This window comes from Haliotis cracherodii, unplaced genomic scaffold (assembly GCF_022045235.1).
Source record: "Haliotis cracherodii isolate W230 unplaced genomic scaffold, xgHalCrac1.p SCAF_6, whole genome shotgun sequence".
NCBI lineage: Eukaryota > Metazoa > Mollusca > Gastropoda > Lepetellida > Haliotidae > Haliotis > Haliotis cracherodii.
In genome coordinates this window covers 50,926,614-50,942,141 of record NW_027266319.1, presented here as the reverse complement: position 1 = coordinate 50,942,141, position 15,528 = coordinate 50,926,614, and the positions used below count along the sequence as shown (strand labels likewise).

The 15,528-nt window shown below is 40.2% G+C and overlaps 1 protein-coding gene across 1 annotated transcript; it reads right to left on the bottom strand.

Moving 5' to 3' along the window:
• Window positions 1-1,083: 1,083 nt before the first annotated feature.
• Window positions 1,084-15,458, bottom strand: LOC139445745 (calcium-independent phospholipase A2-gamma-like). The gene is made up of 8 exons (XM_071226948.1): window positions 15,376-15,458; window positions 13,584-14,512; window positions 11,770-11,921; window positions 9,335-9,601; window positions 8,242-8,299; window positions 7,116-7,307; window positions 5,902-6,097; window positions 1,084-5,364 (listed from the first exon to the last, which is right to left on the bottom strand). Exons 2-8 carry the CDS (start codon window positions 14,487-14,489, stop codon window positions 5,111-5,113), a joined length of 2,025 nt encoding a protein of 674 aa, XP_071083049.1. The 5' UTR covers window positions 14,490-14,512; window positions 15,376-15,458; the 3' UTR covers window positions 1,084-5,110.
• Window positions 15,459-15,528: the final 70 nt, after the last annotated feature.

Genomic DNA, 15,528 nt, shown 5'->3' with positions numbered 1-15,528 from the left:
TTCAGTTGGAACTTTATTGGCTACTGTTACTGTCAGATTGACACATCACTTACCCTGTGACGTAATAAATATTAATGCGCGCATTCCAGGAAAATTCGCAAGGTGTTTGTTTGTTTGTTAGAGAAGGAAAGCGATTTTCAAGCACAGAATTACAGAATGACATTATATGATAAAGAGGTTATCACGCTTGTGTGTTTGGGGGATGGTAAATATTCTGTGGTACGCAATGGTAGACTAAACTCAGATTAACTAAACATTGACTTACCTTGCAATCAACTAATAGGCCTACCCATCACCAGCCTGAAATGTTGACATCTTGACAACTCAAAATGGTCTCTGTCAGCTATTTATTATCGTTTCTAGCATTTGGTAGTGTTTCTTTGTGAACTTCTTCAGACAGAGGTGAGGTGAAATGGGGTATAACTTAGCCTTCAAGATTATTGCACTCACAAAGCAATGTGAATGCACAGGCAGGGTGACAACAAGTACCATCTTGACGTATGAGTGAGTGAGTTGGGTTTAATGCCGCTTTTAACAGTATTCCAATTTTTTCACAGCATGTCAGTTTAATGTGGGAGGAAATCCCAAAGTGATGCAGGTCTCAGATGTTTACCACTTTGTTGAAACCCACAAGCACAGTATGGTCTGACAAACCTAGAAATATAATCAGGGCTAACCGGATTTGAACCAACAATCATAGGTTTCCGGTGTGCCCAAGTGACACAACTCCGCACAGCGAATCAGGGTACTTTTGACGACTGGGTCACCCGTGCCCCCAATTAACGTAGGAAGTGACCAGGGATGTGACAGAAGTAGGCAGCTCTGGGGATGTTTTGACCATGCACAAGGGTATCAAAACTCATTTTTTGGGAGACAGACTGCAGCCCACAAAAAGCTTTGCCTGGCACCCAAGGGGTATGACTTGGTAGTGCAGGGGCAAGGTCACCGGGGTAAATGTGACCCAAAATTGTAATGGGATAGGACAGGATCCAGGATTTGGGAAAAAGTGGGGTGCACACTTGCTACACTACAGGAAACATGAGGTATCCAAAAGGTGGATTAATAAACAAATAACAGACAGTGTAGATATAAACATATTTATTACTGTGAGTGCACATAATTACATGCAGCAAGATTGTTGAATGGCACAGGGTAGATTTAGCTTCAAGAGTATCAAGACTGCACAAAACAGTAAACTGGAGGTAAAAATGCATAGCTTCCAGACATCCATTAACTCAACACTGATCCTAGTAAATGGCTCTAAATCATGACTACATCAACACACAGGTAGAACCTGGTATTCATCAGGATCAGAAGGTGTCATGCTTGTTCCACACAAACAATATCAGTTACCAACTGCTGCAAGTGTACTGACAACAGGAACAAGAACATTCATATCTTATTGTAAACAAAAAACAACAAAAGCTTGTTTTGATGAGGGTCTGGTGGTGTGTGGTACTTGTGTGGATGGTGTTTGGACTTCTGTAGTTAGTGGTTGTGGGCATGCTGGGTTTAGTGTGTGGAGGTTGTTCCTGTTGCTTGATAGAGTCTTAATTGTGATGTGCATCTTGCTATGCTTGTTGCACTGATTTTTGTAGTTGTAGTGGTGGTAGTGGTACTTTCTGTGATGTTGGTGGTAGTTTGTGGGGTGTTGGTGTAAGTAGTGGTAGTTACTGTGGTTTTGGTGGTAGTGGCAGATACTGTGGTGTTGGTGTCAATTGTGGTAGTTTCTGCAGTGTTGGTGTTGGTTTTGGTAGTTTCTGTGGTTGTTGTGATGGTTGTGAGTGTTGTAATGGTGGTGCAGGTGGTCGTCCAAGTTCTGTGGTTTCAGTAGTACTAGAAGCTTGTGTGTACCAGTTGTAAAATGCTTGTTCCCATTTTGTTCACTCTACTGAGAACATTTTAGAGGCTTCAGATGGTTCACTCTACTGAGAACATTTTAGAGGCTTTAAATGGTTAACTCTACTGAGAACATTTTAGAGGCTTTAGATGGTTAACTCTACTGAGAACATTTTAGAGGCTTTAGATGGTTAACTCTCCTGAGAAAATTTTAGAGGCTTTAGATGGTTAACTCTACTGAGAACATTTTAGAGGCTTTAGATGGTTAACTCTCCTGAGAAAATTTTAGAGGCTTTAGATGGTTAACTCTACTGAGAACATTTTAGAGGCTTTAGATGGTTAACTCTACTGAAAACATTTTAGAGGCATCAGATGGTTCACTCTACTGAGAACATTTTAGAGGCATCAGATGGTTAACTCTACTGAGAACATTTCAGAGGCTTTAGATCAAAGTACAATCTGTGATATGCTTTACTTTGTATTTCTCTTGTCAATAAAACAACCAATGATTAACAAACAAATATCAGTAGCACAAATAACAATCAGGAAAACAAAGAACTAATGACAGTTAAAATCACAAAACAGACAGGAACAGAACCAACCAGCATTGGGATGGTAAAAAATACTCTTATTGTGCCAAGAAAACTCACTCAATGAAACATGAAGGGAAATCGTTGTCGTGAAAGACAAAATAGAATCGAAAACAAAACAAAACTGCATAGTTGAAATACTTCACAACACTGTAACAGTTACCAAGAAAGGTCAATGGATAGAAGCATACATCGTAAGGGTATTACTTAGTAATGGGACGATACAATATTGCATCAGTGCATCACGATTTTTTACTTCTCGATAGAAGTATATATCACAATCACACACTAAGTAAGAAGTATCGATTCTTACCCTAAACATACTCTTTAATAAATGTTACACCCAACATTAATTCCTAGTGAAAATGAGTAGTAAAAATTTGAATATTGTGCAATACTTGACACTGCCAACTGTAAATCGTTAGTGTACCAGGTATTTGGCCATCCTGTCAAGAAGAAAATGCACATGTAAGTATCGTGATACATATCTGATCGTGAGCAAGGTATCGTGAAACATCAGATCGCACAGTTGGTGTATCGTCCAAGCCCTAGCATAACTCTCTTCCTTTAGCTTATAATGCAGACCCGTGTCAACACAATGTCTTGTAGATATGCAGTCTGGAAAGTGGGTACCATGCAGATTACGGAAGATGAGAAGCTGTCTGATTTTGCAGGGAGAGAATGTGTCTCACTGTAAGATAATGCTCCAGCAATCGAGCACCTCTCATGTCCCATTTCATCAATTTGGTTCTGTCTTCAAGCAGACGGGCATAGAGAAAAATGTAGTTTACTGGTCGTAGCATATCCACCTTTGTTTGTATACCTGGATATTTTCCAATTGTAACACGGTAGCCATTTACAGCCACCTGTTATTTGGTATGGTGAAACAACTGTCATAATCAATTTGGTATATTTTACAAACTACACCCATAAGCAACACATTGAATGGATTCCTTTCCCAAAGTACCTGAGATATACACACATTCTTATTGATGTCTCATGTCTTCGTACATTAAACATAGGTGGATAGGAGTCAAGCCATACTTTCAGGTTATGGAAAAGGGCAAGTTGTGAAGAATGATTGCTTCAGGTGATTGAACCAATCTCCCCCTGCAAAAATGTTGACCCTACCTCATGCATATTCATGAAGGTCACAAGGTCATGTTTGTATGGTACTAAGTACTGGCAAGTAGAGAGGTTCAACTTCAAGTATTGATATACATCATATGCATCAACTAAAACATGTACACAGTGTGTAAAATAACACTTTTGACCACATCTAGATCTGGATAAAGCCACCGGTAGGTACACCTCAAGTCATAGAAGCACTGTTGTATAATGTAGATATTTTCCAATATTTAAAAAAAAGCACCAATATAAATGCAGTTCACTTAAAAACTCACATACAAATATGTAAAAAGAGTATATATCTGCATGTTCACCAAAGACACATTGACTATCTGTTTCCTGAGTAAGTTAATGTGCTACTTTAACAGCAGGCTTCACTGCTGGAATGAGGACAAGAAGCAAGTAAAATACACATCGAGGAAGAATTTGTGGAGAACCTGTCATTGAATATACCACATACTACTCAGCAAATACTGGTCTACCAGATAAATGCCAGAAACCACTCATCAGGTCACTTAATTTTAAGATGATAATTTTGTTATACCCTTTAAAAATATTTAGTTGTACACCATTCTCAAATTATTTCTGAGCTACACATCAAAATTCCTTCTCAGCTAAACTTCAGTGCAGCAAATTATGTATACATGTATTCAATCAGACAAAATTGTGTTTATTCGGCAAATAGCCAAGCATGGTAGGAGTCACATATGTGCTGGTCAGGCCTGGCATGGAATGAGGAAATGACTTTTTAATGAGCATTACTGAGTTTAAGTCCTGTTTTATAGACATTCATTTAAAAAAACTCAATACAATCTAAAATTCCATACAATTTTCAAAATGTTGTATAAAATACAATTCTATAAAGAATACTAAACATTAGAATATCCTGATGTAAAAATGCCTGCTGTCTTGCATTGCCTGTCTGATCTAGTGAACATTTAACAAGCTGAGAATTACCTCCTGATACCATTCCTCCAATTATCACCGAGTTACAATTCACTGGTCCAATGAGTGTATAATTCAAGTTGCCACAGAGCATACGATTGTCCTATCAAAAGTTAACTGTTGACAGAAAATGCCTCCCAATTAAGTGAAGGGAGACCCCCTCCCTCCCTCAGACATGATTGTCTGACCTCGTACCCAAGCAGAACAAAATTGTGATACAACAGAAAACAAATAATGGCTTTAAAAAGAAAGAAAGACATTACGAATGTTCATTCAACAGTGTTCAAGTGCTTTCATTTCAGACTAGCTGCACAATGGCAAGTTATTTCCTTGGTGTCCAGACCCCAACTTCATCACTGTTGGACACTCTTCAGACAAATGAGACCCTGATTCTAACAACCAGCATGACATGAATACAATTGTCATGAAACAGGAGAAATTCCTGTAGCATACAGGACAAATAAATAATTCGCCATAAATGATCTTCTGTCGCACCTTCCATCCTTCCCTAACTTGACCACATCTTCTCTCATTCTCAACATAGTCCAAAAGTAATGCCTCAATTGGAGAAATCACAGCCTTACAAGATGTTCATCACTCTCACATTCTCACGCTCTCACGCTGTCAGCAGTCTTTCGAATCAAGTCAGCAGCACGCTGATGCGGCCTTCTTGGTTTGGACAGTTGGTTGATAGCTTTGGTAATTTTGACATCGTTCTTCCGCAGGTACAGTTGTGTTTCCTGCATCATCTGGTCGATCTTCTCTGGCCGGATCTCATCCAGCAAGAAGTACTCGGACAGGTAGGGGTTGAACCTGTAGTATGTGTTCTGAGGTAGGAGATCGTGGAGGATGGAGTGGACAGCTGCAGCAGGAAGAGGATACATTAACATGAAGCCACTTTAACATTCATAATCAGGACTGCTATCTTACAATGATTTTTGTTTGTTGTAAGACCCCACGCTCAGTAATATTCCAGCATTATCATGGCAGCCTATTAATATCCGAGCCTGGTCTAGAGAATCCAGTGATTGATTTTGTGAGCAACAATCCACATCGACAGGGTACGATGCTATCAACTAAGTCACTGAGTCTGACCACCAGATTCATTTGGTCACATGATGAACCTGGAATCCCTACAGTGAGTGAGTGAGCCAGCGAGCCGGCAAGCTAGCAAACAAATGAATGAACAAGTGTCTAAATATGTCTGCAATATCCAATGGCCTGCAGGTAATGGAATCTTGTCTAGGCAAACCAGTGGTGGAAAGCACTAATGCTTGCCACAAAAAGCATTAACTGTTCCATTGGCACCCTAATACAAGGACTTGGAACCTTGTGTTGCATCACATCCCTGTTTGTGTATCACTACAAATTAAAAAGTTGCAGCCTTAGCTGGCCTTACCTTCAGTGTCTGTGGCACTGTCCACGATTTTCATCACTTTGTCTTTGAGAGCGAGTTTAGAAGAAAGGAGTTCCATGGCAGGCTCGTATCGACCAGTGCCGATTGAAATAACACACTGAATTGACTCGTTGGGCCACAACAGTCGGCCTTCATGAATAGCAATGGCTGTGGGGTTGTTTGTCATGAGACCACCATCCTGGAAAGATAACAATCAGAAAATATATATTCAGGTATTTGAAAGGTATTCTACATATTCGAGAAGCTGATGAAAGAGTGAGTGTTGTTCAGGGCCCCGTACCACAAAGCAATCTTAGCGCTATGGCTGTCGCTTGCCTGTGTTGAGGTATGGGAGTCACGATAATCTTAGCGCTAAGATTGCTTTGTGAAATGGGAGGCTGAACAACAATAACTCACTCAGGTTTAGAACATATAGAATTGATGCAGTCAGTAATATTCCAGTTACTTCAGGCGACCAGTACAGAATGCACAAGCTGAACACTGAACGCCTGGCCTGATCTTCTTTTAAGTCCTTTCTAGAAGACTTGTACATGTAGTATGGGGTACTGCTACTACTGGGGATTTTTTCAGGCCCAGCTGGTTGTTTAAGACCACACTACGCTACTCCAGCTATAGAGCATATAGCATGAACATTATCAAGTAAGGACCAGAGATGTGCAACAATCCATACTCCCGGCCACCGGGATACAACAACACGCTACCAGCCAAGTCACTCAAGCCCTCACTGATCGTTTAGGTCCCCTTGTATGACAAGCATAGGTTGCTGAGGACCAATTCTAACCTGCATCCCATGGGCTATTCTGTTCCATGAGGCATAGAAGAAGGAGTGTCTAGAGGTAGGAATAACATACATCATGATACGTGTGTGATGGTTTTCTAGCACCTCTTGGGTTAGAAGAGGGCCCCAGGAACTTAAGCTGGTCATAAGAGGCGATCAAATGAATCAGATGGTGAAGCTCGGTGACAAGGTTGATAGGGTGTCATCGTACCACAACAGTGAGGATTGTTCTCAATATCAATTCCAACTAGATAAGTGTTTGCATTACATGCAAAAACAGAAGCAGTCACATCCCCAGCTTTCCCTGAATGTCCCAAGCATTCCCCCAAGAGACATGTACCATGTACCATGCACCAAGCACGGACGTCCTTCACTGGGGCCACTCCTACAGCGACCAGTAGTAACATTCTCCACTGACCTGATGGACATAGTCCCCATGCTTGAACTCCTCGAAGTAGCCTGGCGCTGCTGATGAAGCTCGGATCACCTCCCAGATGGAGTGCCTGCATCCACCAGGGTAGCGAGAGTAAGACTGGGGTGGCAGGTTGTAGTTTCGAAATATGAAGTTCTTCAACTTTGGCACATTCATCAGGGTGGACATCCCTGAATACTGCAGAATATAAATTGTCAAGTCTGTCAGTCTCTCTCTCCAAATCTTTGCATCAGATCTTTACAATCACCTTGATGATCTAGTGTATTATATGTACATTCTATAATGATAAATACCCTGGATCCATGAGCAACCATAGCTTCATTTGACTTCGATTCAAACAGCACAGGGAAAGTGCAAGAGCAATAACGAGAGACATTCTGTGCTAATATAAAGGTTCTACTAGACCAAATCAGAATCAGTCGTTCAACAAGTAGTTTTCGTAGAGAGCCAATCAGCTGGCAGCTGTGACTGGATGATTTTGTGTAAGATTTTTAATGGGTTTTTTTTTATGTACATCCATCCAGTAATCAAAACTGACCATGTTTTACTATATTTAGTGCTGTCTTTTCTAACATGATGAATTATGTTGAATGTGACCACAGATATGTTCAAGCAAGTGACATTTGGTGCAGAACTGGGGCTGATGTGCTTAACTTCCTGTATTTGGCAAAGGAGTTGGCTAAGCTGGGCAATTTTGGGGTTTTTATTGCTGTTTTAAGGCCAGACTGTGCACAAATGTATATAATGCTGTTGAATGCTTGGTTATTTTAAAAAAAAATAAAACATGACTAAAGAAGTCTATGGGAAAACATTTGGTTGTGTGTAACCTATTCATACGAGCAACCAACATGTCCCTTCCTAAATGAAGCTATGGTGGTAAATAAGTCCAGGGTATTTATCACAATAGATATATAATACCCTGGATAACCAAAGATGTCGTGCTACAGGATCTTAGAAGTATGCTTGTTTATATAACCTGATAGTCAAAGTACTAATCATTCTAACTGTGGAAGATGTCAAAGTCACAATGAGGATTTTATTAGCTGAAACTTCTGGTTAAGACTCCATAAATGAAACCCTTCTGTATAATGGAAAGCAAAAGAATTCCCACCTTTGGTAGTTGCTTGTCTTTGGCAAACTCAATCATCATCTGTTCTCCCAGTTCCTTCCTGTAACATGTTAGGTTAGGATAAACAATCTATACAAAACAGACCTTCAGCATGTTTACTGGCATATAACTAGGATCCAAAACAATTGAAGAGACCAAGCCAAAAGTGAAACAACTTTCAACAATTCACTTTCTGATCGACAGAGTCTATACAAGTACCCGTAGCTAGCAATCAGTGTCGGTAAGGGTTCCCCTTGTGGGTAGTAATCTGTCATCAGATTGTTTCCTACTCTTTATGTAAAGTGGCCATACCATGAACAAAAGGCGAGGTAGGATACCGGGGTCTCCTTTCAAAGTTTTTGGCACAGTGGAACTTTGTTTTCACAGTGCTCAATATTTAAATCAGACATGTTCAAATTGCTGAAAACTTGCCTTTTTTCTTTCTCAAACTTGCAAGTTTTTTACATTTAACATGATCTAGTACCTATATATCGCTTAAACAAGTGGAAAAGGCCTATTTTTCAAACTTTAAGAGAACATGTGAGCAAATTTTATCAAACATGTTTCTACTGTTTCATCAACATCCATAAGAATATCTGCTTTGGTGCAAAGACTTTCACTTGTTATAACATTTAAGCTCTTCCATACGTCAATGTTGAACAAAGTGTAATTGAACACGTCTGATAAAATTCATTATGATTTCCAAAAGATTGGATCATTGTTCACATCCTGTAGGCCTAAAAGGACCCTTATACCTTGTGCTTTGATCATGTTGATCTTGTTAAGTATTTCAAACGACAGAAATATTCCAGCAATACAATAACAAAGGACACTAGAAATGGGCTTCACCCAGTGTATCCATGTGAGAAATTGAACCTGTTACGAAAAAGAGACTCAGACCCAACAAAAATATTTAGTTATCTGCTTTTTGTAGGTACCCCAAAATGTACTTGATCATGTTAATGAGTGTTGTCTGTATGATGTTGGGGCTGCAGTCTACATCTATAACACCGAGAAGCATTGAAAAGCATCCTTATCACGTTAACATAAAACACTGACCAGATCTAGATTATTCTAGATACCAACATCATCTTACTTGAGTATGTTCTCCCAAGCCTCGGTGTCGTAGAAAGCGTGATTCCACACAAGTTTACTAGTTCCCAGGACCCTGTTCCTGGTGAACATCTGTTGACTGAAGTCCTTGTACAGGATTTCACACTCGTCCAGAGGAACGCGGTACAGGAACACCATGGCGGCGACCAGCGCCCCCGTGCTCACCCCGCATACATAGTCGAACATGTCCCGGATGTCTGTCTGGCAGGCTTCTTCAAGCTTCTTCAAGCACTCGATTGCAAGCAGACCCCTGTAGAAACAATACACATTTGAGGGAGTGAGTTTGTTTCACTGCAACTTTGAGAAGTATTTCAGTTACATGTGTATATGAAGCACATCTGCTTGATGCTTGAGGAAAGCTAATATTAGAATTTTTAACACTTTGGTGAAACCCATGAGAATGATGTTGACAAGCCAAGAAACAATAACCATGATGACGTAAACAGGATTCATATCACAGATTCCTGCAACACCTAAGGGAAGTAATTTGAAACAGCAAATTGTTGGACCTCAGACAATTGAGATACTCATGCCCCAGAAACAACATACAAGTGAGTATTGAGACATGTTTACTAAAACCATAGGTACAGAAGCTCACCTTTATACAGTGATACAACATTTGAAGGGTGAGGTTGTGCCACACTAGCTATTTTAAATATCCAAGGATAATTGTGATGTCTTTTTTTTTTAAAATGACCTCATATCTTGTTTTTTGAAGGAAATGTCAACAATTGTCTAAATGTTTATCTGGATAAAAGATATCCCTTCAAGTAGGAAGCCTTCTACACCAGTGGAATGCAGGCACTCCAGCATCATTGACAGGGCATTGGACGGGGTTATGTTAAAAAAAATAATGAGCAACCAACAGCCTAAACACAGTTCACCATAGTAAGTTTTCAGCCCCCTTTCAACATATGGTTTACAGGTCATAACAGTATTAACACCACCCCAGGCATCAGACAACACAAACATTTATGGTTTTCAGATCATAACAAATTACCAACCCAAGAATCAACCGGGATGAATTTGGGTTTGAAACCACGACCATAGGTTTCTGTCATGCCTAAGGGACGCAACTCTGCACAGCAAATTGTGGCACCTTAGACAGGTTAAAACACCCCATCTGGGACCATACAACACAAACAGACATGGAATAATACCATAAACACATATTTATTTCTTATCACCTGATATGCACATGGTTAAGGTTGCTTCATGCAATGAAGTGTCTACCACAGCTGACTATAAGAATGTATTGTGGCTTATTGGTAACATCACTCACATTACATCTATAATCAATCATCCAAGTGTCATTTGTCTGGGGCCTGCCTTGACTGACAGTAGGACAGCCAGCTGAGTCACCTGATGGGGCCAACATACAAGGAGTGAGTGTGTGATTTGGGCTTAAAGCCACTTTTAACAGAATTCCAGTAATATCATGCTGTGTCAGCTAAATGTGGGAGGAAAGACTGAAGTAATGCATGTCTCAGACGTTTACCACTTGGTTAAACCCACGAACATGGGTATGGTGTTGATAAAGCGTGAGTGAGTATGGTTTTACACCACTTTTAGCAATTTCCCAGCAATATCACGGCAGGGGACACCAGAAATGGGCTTCACACATTGTACCCAAGTCGGAAATCGAACCCAGGTCTTCGGCATGACGAGCGAACGCGTTAACCTCTAGGCTACTCGACCCCGCCCTGTGTTGATAAAGAAACATAATCGGGACGAACTTGGATTCAAACCCACAATGTTAGGTTTCTGGTTTGCCCAAGGGGTGCAACTCTGCACAGCGAATTGAAGCACCTTAGAGAGAGAGCCCCCACCCCCACTAAATACAATGAAGGAGAAGAGGGATGATGGATTGGAGATTGGAAAGCTAGGGGCTGTAAAGTAAGAGGACCTGCAATATACAAGGCCATATTGAAGGGTTGACAGAGGGAACATCATACAAGAGAGGGGGACGGATACACGCTCATTTCAGCAGCTTTATGAAGTGGAGGGGAGGTGGGCTGTTGAGGAACAAGTGAAATTTCAGCACATAATAGAGCAATAAAAACTAACATTTTTAGCATGGTTAGTCCACTAGTTTTTATAATGATAACATATACCAAAACCTTTAAAAAAGGGAAATTTCTAATAGTCCTTATCATACCTTAACTATTGGGCAGTTTGGCAAGGAGTACAGGCAGTAGGACAGGTGTTGATTTCTATTGCTAAAAAGGTATTGCTGAAGTCCTCATATGATATGACAAAGGCTATCTCTCAGAGCCATGACGGTCATATTTTCTCCATTGTCAAATTCAAAGTTATGGTAGCAAGATGGTCTAGGGTATTTATCAAAATAGAATGGCAATATAATACACTTGATAATGGAGGATGAACTAACTTAAGTTTTGGTGCAGCTTCACTCACCTGGTTCCCCCTCCATCGATGGTCAGCATCCGGATTCCCTGTCCCCTCACCGGGTCCACATAGCCAATCTGAACCAATGCCTGGTTCGCCTGGCATGACAATGCCTCATCCTGGCTACCTCGAAACTTCAACAGGTAGGGCACGACTTTGTCCTGAAACAATGACACAACAGCGAGTAAGAAAATTGGGGATCAAAACACTTTTTAGATATATCACAGTGCACGGTAATGTGGAGGAATGCAAAGTGCCCACAGTGGCTCATCCTCCATCCAGTGCACTGTATCTCCATTCTGTTATGCAGCGTTAGAAATTAGAACTAGTCCTGTAGTCCTTGCCAAACTGCCCAATGGTTAAGGTATCCCAAGGACTAGGAGAAATTTGCCATTTTGAAGGGTTTTGCTATATGCTATCATCGTAAGGACTAGTGGACTAAACATGTTAGTTTCTACCACTGTTTTGATATCTACACTGGACCCATTCACAACCATACTCGACTAGGAAGTAACATCACTGCCTCCAATTACTAAGGACTAATTTTCTCTCGCATATGAGTTGGAAATGAACAACCAATCGCCAATGATCAAAAATTCATCTTCTGCAATCAAATGAGATGACTATCAATTAACTTTAAGCTAGAAAACATACCAGAGGAAGAAAGTCTCGGTGAGCTAAGATGAGTACTGCTACTTGTTTCACTCACCAAAGGACAGTTCTGTTTTGACTGGATGCTTCTAATTTAGCACTGTGTCATTCAAAGCTGAGTTGTCAAATACCCGGGGTATTTATCCTAACAGAATTGTGAATATAAGACACTGTATAATGGAGGATGGCAACTAAGCTAGTAGACATTTACCATGTTTACAATGCATTAACACAAACCCAACCACTTATAGTAATAGTAGCGCCAGCTGTCACTGAATATCAAATGTGTCAAAAGAATTTGTTTCCTGGTGCAACACTACACCAGAATATGACATTGTCAGGTGCCCTGTCATTCCTATTGAATTTGATCAGTGTATGCTAAAACGTTTTACGTCTACTAGCCTAAGGTATTTTAGCATTATTTTCAGTAGATTTTAGTTCCACTGCTCTAACATGGTAGTTGACAACCCCAGTAAATATGGCAAAGCATTCATTTCTGCACTTTGTTTGTTTGTTGTTTGTTGCCGCACTCACCAACATTCCAGCTATAGGATGGCAGTCTGTAAATCCAGACAATCCAGTGATTGACATCATGAGCATCAAGCTACGCAATTGGGATATGATGACATGTATCAACCAAGTCAACAAGCCTGACCACCCGATCATGTCAGTCGCCTCTTACAACAAGCATAGTCGCCTCTTACGGCAAGCATGGGTTCCTGAAGACCTATTCTAACCTGGATCTTCACGGGTTCAGTGGTACTGGAAGTGATAAGCAGATGTAATACCTTCAGGGCACAGCTAACATTCTCTGTGAGTCCTATTTGACACAATGGATGTTGGAATGATTGCAAGTTGCAACTAACTAAAACGAAACACTTACACTAGATTTACCTGATATCTCTGTCCTGATTAGCATAAGAAAAAGAATCAATGTTCAGACAGTCCAGGTAAGATTTCCTTCACTCAACCACTAAGTTTTGATTCAAACAAGGAAGTCCCCATCTATAATAAGCGTAAGGCATCCCCCATCTTTGTATTGTATTTGCTGTTACCATTGTTGCAGTGGCAAACCATGGACCCCCTTATAAAGCCTGTGAATCTGTAACCCCCAACAATGTATTAACAAGAGTCATCAGGACCAAGGTAAACAATGATTAAAACCTCTGTACCTTGGTAGCTGTAAATCTTGCGTTTGGGTACTGAAGGATATGTCTGCAGAAGTCCTCCGTCCTGCGTAACTTTGACTGTAATGTAGACGCAGTTTTGATTCCTTCTACGAGTGCTCGTGTCCGACTGTCTATTGCAGTTTTTGAAACAAAATCTCTCTGCACCAGTGGCTTCCTTTTAACCACAGACGATGAGTCATCCGGATCTTTGACAGCTTTGTTAACAGGCCATACATTTTTGAAAATACTTGTCATGAGATCATCTTCATTAACTGTCTTTGCTTTGACACCAGGTTTGTTTAGAGAGTTAGGGTCAGTAGTATCTAAAGTGTCATAAAATTTCACTATACTTTCATTTGTATCTTGCATTGCTCTTTCAAATGATTGTTGCTCCTTTGTCACTGGGTCCTTAAGTTCATGTGCCATCATCTTGTGTTTAACCCGTTTCTCCAAGTTTTTTAACTGGGCTTTCTGTTCCTCTATACTTTCTTGTAAATCCTTCTCAACTTTTTCTCTCAACTTGGTAGGAAATGGAACATACTTCTGAAATTCATCAGCAAATCTGGTTGGAACAACAGCATTCATCACGCCTACATTTGACAAACTGCTTGCAATATTGTCTTTAACCTTCTCCAAATACTTGATTTGTTCTTTTAGTGAATCCATATATGATTTGGTTTTGGTTTCTTTTTTGTGATTTTCATCTTTCTGATCACCATTCTTACTGTCTGTGTGGTTGTGGTATATCTGTTGCATTGTGCTCATTTCCTGACATCCACAAAGTGTATCATTCCCTCGACGCCACCGGTCAGGCGATGCTGTCCTCCATCGTCCACTAGCACTGACCTGGCCAGGAGGCGGAGTTAGCAGACGAGCACAGGCAGATGCTGAGTTCCTTAAACTTGCCATTGTGTACCAACAATTCTAACAACCTGCAAAAGGATGAAAAATAACAGTATGATATTACAATTATTATCTGCTAATAAAGAAAATCTTTAACACTGATTATATATCAACATGGACAGGGGAGGACTCAAATGTAATATCACAGAAATAAGATCTTCTACTCCGACAAAACCTCTGCATAAATATCTAACAAATCCTCAATTCAGAATTTTCTAACTTAACCACTTAACGAAAGCTCTCTGTTAATGTTAACACAGAAATACTTAATTATTTTATCCCCCCCCCCCATCTGATCTAAGTTAAAGCGAAACCTTCAGAGCATCACATCTGGACAGAGGGATATATTGAATAAGAGAAAAGATCTCTGTTCAGTAACATTGTATCAGTATGTAAGGTAATGGACAAATGTAATGCATAACCATGTTAAACATATAGCCCGATACTTAGCCGAGAGCCGCGATGGGGTCGCTAGGACCCGATATCTAACATGAGTCAGGGACCTGGGGACAAAAATAATGAATACTGATTCACCGGTCACTAGCTTCTGAAAACGTCTGCTGTCGACATCCATGTGGAAGTTACGTCACATATCACACGTCTAACATGACAGTTTTACTTATATTCAGCCCATTGTCATGTCAATCGTGGTGTATTCATTTCTCAATCTAATAGTATTTTAACAGGAACTGTTTCTGAGACCATCTATGTCGTATGAAACAAGAATCTCTGAAATATGACACAAGCTTATGTTTGGTCATGAACAAATATGTATGACGAAGACAGAACTATATGATTAGATCTAAAAATCTACATGTACTGACATCACATCTGATATGATTAAAGAATCAAGGTCTTAAGTCTTGTAAACCACTAAAGTAAACATTCTCACCTTGACTGCTGAAGATTACACGTGTATTCAGTACCGTCACCCGTGAAGCTGAAATACTCTATGTTGATATTTTGAGTCGGGAAATCATGCCATGGCTAAAATGAGACTACTTCTTCAAAACTACCTCCAAATCAATTAAACATTTGCCCTTCA

Bases quoted from the DNA above. Each gene is read 5' to 3' on its own strand.
- LOC139445745 (XM_071226948.1), bottom strand. From the start codon at position 14,489: ATGGCAAGTTTAAGGAACTCAGCATCTGCCTGTGCTCGTCTGCTAACT. The intron at 11,922-13,583 runs GTACAGAGGTTT...TCATTGTTTCAG, and splicing joins CAAGATTTACAGCTACCAAG to GACAAAGTCGTGCCCTACCT. The intron at 8,300-9,334 runs GTAAGATGATGT...AACATGTTACAG, and splicing joins GCTTGGGAGAACATACTCAA to GAAGGAACTGGGAGAACAGA.